A 5,954-nucleotide genomic window follows, 5' to 3' on the forward strand; every position below is an offset into this window, starting at 1 on the left:
AAGGGGTTAGGAACCCTTCTCCTAGACATGTAAAATGAAACAGTGGATTAGCATATATGTACTAGTTAAAAAGTCAAAAATGAATTAATATGACTTGGCTATATATATTTTTTAAAAGACACCATTTAGTAGTTTGGAAAGCGCGCGTGTGAAAAAGAGAGCATAGAAGTTGAAAAGGGGGAGAAAAGAACACACCTTAGTTAGACTCTTGAAATTTTACATGTCTTAGTTATTCCTGTAAATGGTAAAAAGGAATAACTAACCCTAAACCATAAGCGTGCAGAAATTTCCCATCTTCGAACCTCTCACTTTCCACGGACGTGTTTCCCGAACTGTTAAATGGTGGAGGTTTCTTAAAAATATATAGGAAAGTTGCTTTAAAAAAATATATTAATCTATTTTTTAAGTTCTCTACTCCCTCCATCTCGTAATAAGTTTATTTTTATCTCCTTTCATTTGTCCCAAAATAAGTTTATTGTTAGAATAATATCATATAATCAACTTGAATATGAATGAGACTTTGTAGATATGTGTTATACTATTAGAAGTATATATTTATTTTTTTTAGAATTTTTCGTGATATTTACTAATTTATATTCACAGAGTATGCACGAAAAATTTCAGTGCACAGTATATATTCCTCGGATCTAAACCTGTTGGTTCAAACACATGAACAACTGCTACATGACCTCCCTAGTTTTTGGCAATAACTGGTTATCTTCATCATTTTGAGCAATAGCGTCGAGTTTTCAGATTTTTCATCTCACCACAGGAATAATTTTAGAGGGCATAGACTCTTAGCAACCCAAAGAAGATATCGCGTATTACATAATGCATACATCATACATGCATGGGGAGCGTATATCAAAAGTAACATGCATTTTTTTCTATATTTAATAAAAATGTCACTAAAGGCTAAAATCTAACATGTTGTAGTCTATTTATATTTATCACTAATGTAGAAAAAATTTTGATGACCTATTTCTATATTACTTTAAATGATAGTAGTAGTGGTTAAACAACATATACTGACATGTAAGGCTACAGGTATAAGGTTCTTACAATATATGTGAACGTTGCGACTTTCATTATATGCCTAATCGACTAAGTATGCTATAAACTTATACTTTTTATTTTTCTTTCATCTCTTGTACATCCGTGGTAATGCATGGACTTTTAACTTAGTGTAAAAAACCTTTCTACTCGTTAGAAGTCTCGACTTAGTCCTTATTCTTTCAAGCTACTTCACTGAATTATTGTCGTGCATTATTTTATCCACTTCCTAGAAAACATTTTTTTTCCAAAAAAAACGTCTACTTCATTTTTAAATATATTTTCCAATACAGTAATATGTTGAATGCTCTATTTTCAAACAGAAAAAAATTATTTTATTTTTTGAGCATAAGAAGCTGAAAAGAAAATTGTCTAGGGACCAAAATGCCCCTTCCTTCTCTTCTTCTTCCCTCACCTCCTCCCCCTCTTTCCCTCTCAGCTCCCTCCATCTCTCTCTCCCCTCTCTCTCTCTCTCTCTCTCTCTCTGATCTGCAGAGCCGGAGCCCGGAGGCGCGGCTGCGGCTGCCAAGCCTCCTCCTCCTCCTCCAGCGCGCGGCCAGCGAGCAGCCTCGGAGGCCACCGCCGCCGCCTCCTCGCCCGGACGGCGGGGGAGCGGGCGGTGCTCCGTCCAGCGGAGCGAGCCCCCCCAATCTTGGCCGGAATCGGATTGAAGGTATCCATTCTTCTTCTACACTGTAGCTATCTCTCTCTCTCGTCCTCCTCCTCCGCCTCCGGTTCGTGGGGCGGCCGGGGCGCAGATGGGAGATCCCGTCCGGACCGGACCTGGATTGGTTCTTTCTTCCCTCCAATTTGTTTCTTGTCGTTTGGTTTGGATTTCTTTCTCTTTGAGCCAGTAGGAGTTTGTTTCATGGAGAAATGACGCATTTTGTTCGGTTTCGCTGCCCTTTTCAAGAAACTTGTGTTCAGGTTTGGTGTTGTCACTCTCGAAGTTTTCTTGTGAAATTCATTTATTTTTTATTTATTTTATTTTTTGCGATTAGTGAACCCGCCAAGAAATCAGACGATCATCACAATAATCCTTTTTCTTCTAAAGAATACTACTTTTTTTCGCTGTCCGTCCGCATTCCCTTTCTCTTTTTTTTTTTTCATCACTGACGACAGCGGCGGCGGCGATTGGGTTCTTGCTCTCCGGCGAATATCCATCCTGACATGGATTGATACGTTTTCTTGCCAATAAACCTTTGCTTGGATTGAGAGTTCTCTTTTGGGGGTTCTTCTTTCTGTAAGCAACCTAATCCGAATCAACGGGCATTCCAGTTTTTCCAGTTTCTTGCGGATTTGTTTACTGCTTAGTGGAGTGGATGCAGTTGAAATTAATTTACTGCTATAAAAACCATAGGCTATCCCTTTCACCTATCTGGCATTTACATTCTGCTTCCTTGAGCTCATGGAGGCAATGTATAAGATGTATATATACTCAACGCTCTGAAAAATTGATGTTGTGTTGAATATTGAGTAACTCTGGTATCTAGATTAGATGTTACCATGTGGCTGATGCATGAACATTTAATTTCATCACTTGCACATGCAGGATCTTGCGTTAGTTACTGTGCTGTTCGCTGGATGCTGGCAATGGGGTCAGAGGAGTGGGAGTTGTATCCATCTTCCTTCATTGGTGCTCAGGTCATAGATTATGGGCATGTTTCTGGAGACATGGATGATGATCAGAGTGGAGACTTGGCCGTGTCGATGGACGCCGTTCTCCCTGATGATCTTTTAGAAAAGGTCCTCTCCTTCTTGCCTGTTGCAAGTGTCATAAGATCTGGATCTGTTTGCAAGAGATGGCATGAGATTGTGCATGCCCGGAGGCAGACATGGAGCAAAATGGTGCCTCAGAAGCCTTGGTACTTCATGTTTACCTGCAGCGAGGAAGCGGTCTCGGGGTTCACCTATGACCCGAGCCTGCGTAAGTGGTATGGATTCGACTTCCCTTGCATTGAGAAGACCACCTGGTCGATTTCCTCATCGTCCGGGTTGGTGTGTCTGATGGACAGTGAGGATAGGAGCCGCATCATCGTGTGCAACCCAATAACTAAGGACTGGAAGAGGCTTGTTGATGCTCCTGGTGGCAAGTCGGCTGATTACAGTGCTCTCGCCATTTCTGTGACCAGGACCTCTCATCAGTACATGGTGGCTGTTGCAAGGTGCAACCAGGTGCCATCAGAGTATTATCAATGGGAGTTCACCATCCATTTGTACGAGTCAGAGATAAATACATGGGTGTCTCCCTTCACTGAACTATTGATTGGATGGCGAGGAGGTGATGAGTGCGTGATCTGTGATGGGGTCCTCTACTATCTGGTGTACTCAACAGGAGTTTTGGTGAATAACAACGAGCATCGCCATTGTCTTCTCATGTATGACCTATCTACCAGGCCTACTCACACTTCTTTGATGAGCATGGCTATACCAGTGCCGTGCCCTCTTACATGTGGCCGTTTGATGAACCTCAATGAGAGGCTTGTCTTGGTTGGGGGCATTGGCAAGCAAGATAGGCCTGGTATCATCAAGGGAATTGGCATCTGGGAGCTCCGGAACAAGGAGTGGCATGAGGTTGCTCGAATGCCTCACAAGTTTTTCCAAGGATTTGGCGAGTTCGATGATGTTTTTGCAAGCTGTGGGGCGGATGACCTTATCTATATTCAGAGCTATGGGTCACCGGCCCTCCTCACATTTGAATTAAACCAGAAGCTGTGGAAATGGTCACTGAAGAGCCCTGTGACGAAGAGGTTTCCTCTGCAGCTGTTTACTGGTTTCTCTTTTGAGCCTAGGCTGGACATTGCTTCCTAGTTTTATTTTGTTTCACTTCCACGGGAATTCTTGCATTATTTGCCTGGTTTGGAGTTACCAAGTGAAGAGATGATGTCATTGGAAGCCATTCGAGAAAGTGTTTCAGGTTTTATAGATCTATTCTATTTATTGCTGAGTATATCTTCTAATTGAAAGGGCGTCTAAACTTCCCTGTTTCATTTTTGTTGATTTGATGGTTGGATAATAGAGGGAGGGATGATGCCATACACAAGAACAATTCTTGCTGAATTGTGTTTTCTTTATTCTTATGTTGCCTGCAAACAAAGTGCCACTTCAGATGTCCCAAACCTAAAAGATTGTTACTTTCTTGATTTATAGTAGTCATTTGCGTTTGGGGTCCCCGCTGCTACTGATTTATGTTTTGTTTTATTACGACACCACTACATGCAAACATCTGAACTTGAAGCAGAGTCCTTTGTTGTTGAGTCAGTACTTGAAGCAGAGTCCTTGCTCTGCTTGCCGTATAACCATTGATGGACAGCAGAGCTGTTAAGGTTGCCTTCTCTTTTAGTCCAATGCACAAAATCAATCTGTCCATCACTCTTATTAGCACTTACATAATCAGAATTTTTGGAAATGCAGATAGTTAACTGAAAATAAAAACATGGATATCAAACCATGCCATGTAAATCGCGAAGAGCTGGTTTATTGAAATATTAGGCAAACATTTGGTGATCTCTGGTTTTACTGTACTCATTGTTTATCCCTAATGTTCTTATACTTATCTCCTCTGTCAAGTTCCTTTGATGCTATTTGAAGCTCATGTTTATCCATAATGTTCTTCTACTTATGTCCTATAGTACTAAACTACTAACTGCTAAACTGTACCATACTTTATCCCAATTACTCATACAGCATTGTGCTGTTCATGTAGTGCCAGAATCCTTGCCTGCTTCTGATGCAGCATCTGTGTCATACTACATAGCAATGGCATGTGATTGTGCAAAGACAGGTAAAGGAGCATGCATGCTGCATCAGGGACTCCCGGACTCAGAGTCTCTCTTTGGTTTTGGATGGATACGTTAACACTATTTTCCTCATGCCTGAACTCTCTGTACTTGCTTGATAGTACCACCAATCCTAAAAAGCAGCATCTCCCTTTTTATATTTTCTTGCCTGCTGTCACTGCTCCCAAATGTTGCTTAAAGCCTGTAAAGCCACACCCTCTGCTCTGCAAGTGAAGGACACATATTGTTTCAGATGTCCAGCTGTCAATGATGTATGTTGTGTATGCCTTCAGAGAATCAGAAAGAGACCCTTTCAGCCAGCCAGCAGGTGAGCTCAGTGATGTGGTACCAGCAGGGTTGCATTGTTGCAAGCATGGGGCAATTTCTTCTGATGAGCATATATATTGATGTTGAAGGGTGGTGTATGATATCTTGGGGACAGTTTCTACCAGTCTGTTATACTACTAGAAAAGGTAGTAAATGTGGGTGTGTATGTAATTGTCACTTTGCAAAGGTGTCCTCCAAATGCATTTGCTGTGCAAGTATTGTCCAATGCTGTACCTGAACTTGTTGAGCTTTGTGCTATAGTGATTTTTATTAGCAGAAAGCATGGTGTTCTGTCAAAGGATATCCCACAACTTGAACATGATCAGTGCTTAGCTAATGTACTTGGAGAATGCCAGTGTTTTTGTCTCTTTGCAACATAGTATAAAAAGAGGTAAACATGAAATCTATGGCAGGGAGCTGTTTCTCCAAGCCAGAACAGACACATCACACATACTAGTATACTACTGATAGGAGTAGAATCATATTTTTAAAGAAACAAAACAAGATTCACCTGCCCAGTCTTTGTTAATTCTTGTGGTTAGAAGTTGGAGCAAATGCATCTGTCTGGTTTGACATCTTCATTTTGTCATAATCTGTTAGTAGTCAGCTATTACTACCGTTGCTAATTAACCCTCAAAAACGTCAGCGTGCACTAAACGAGTTAGAGCATGTTTGGACATATCTAACGCCTAAGATAAGTTCAGGGAATAAAAAAAAAAGTTGAGAGACCTAGATGATGCACCCGCATAAATTTCAGAACAGCTAGGGCACTTCATTGGAAAGTCTAAAATTTAA

The 5,954-nt window shown here is 41.1% G+C and overlaps 1 protein-coding gene across 2 annotated transcripts; it reads left to right on the top strand.

Annotated features, from left to right (window-relative positions):
* The first annotated feature begins 276 nt into the window (after positions 1-276).
* LOC4328935 (F-box/kelch-repeat protein At3g61590) lies at positions 277-5,439 on the top strand. 2 transcript variants are annotated; one of them, XR_001542752.3, is made up of 3 exons: positions 277-1,726; positions 2,606-3,970; positions 4,760-5,439. XR_001542752.3 is itself a non-coding variant. In XM_015767067.3 (2 exons), the coding sequence occupies exons 1-2, from the start codon at positions 1,438-1,440 to the stop codon at positions 3,862-3,864; spliced, it is 1,548 nt and encodes a 515-aa protein (XP_015622553.1). In that variant the 5' UTR covers positions 277-1,437; the 3' UTR covers positions 3,865-4,234. The 2 variants fall into 2 exon arrangements, 1 of the variants encoding a protein (XP_015622553.1); XM_015767067.3 differs by lacking the exon at positions 4,760-5,439 and having other exon boundaries at positions 2,606-4,234.
* The last annotated feature ends 515 nt before the right edge of the window (positions 5,440-5,954 follow it).

The sequence above is a fragment of the Oryza sativa genome, chromosome 2 (assembly GCF_034140825.1).
Source record: "Oryza sativa Japonica Group chromosome 2, ASM3414082v1".
Classification (NCBI taxonomy): Eukaryota; Viridiplantae; Streptophyta; class Magnoliopsida; order Poales; family Poaceae; genus Oryza; species Oryza sativa.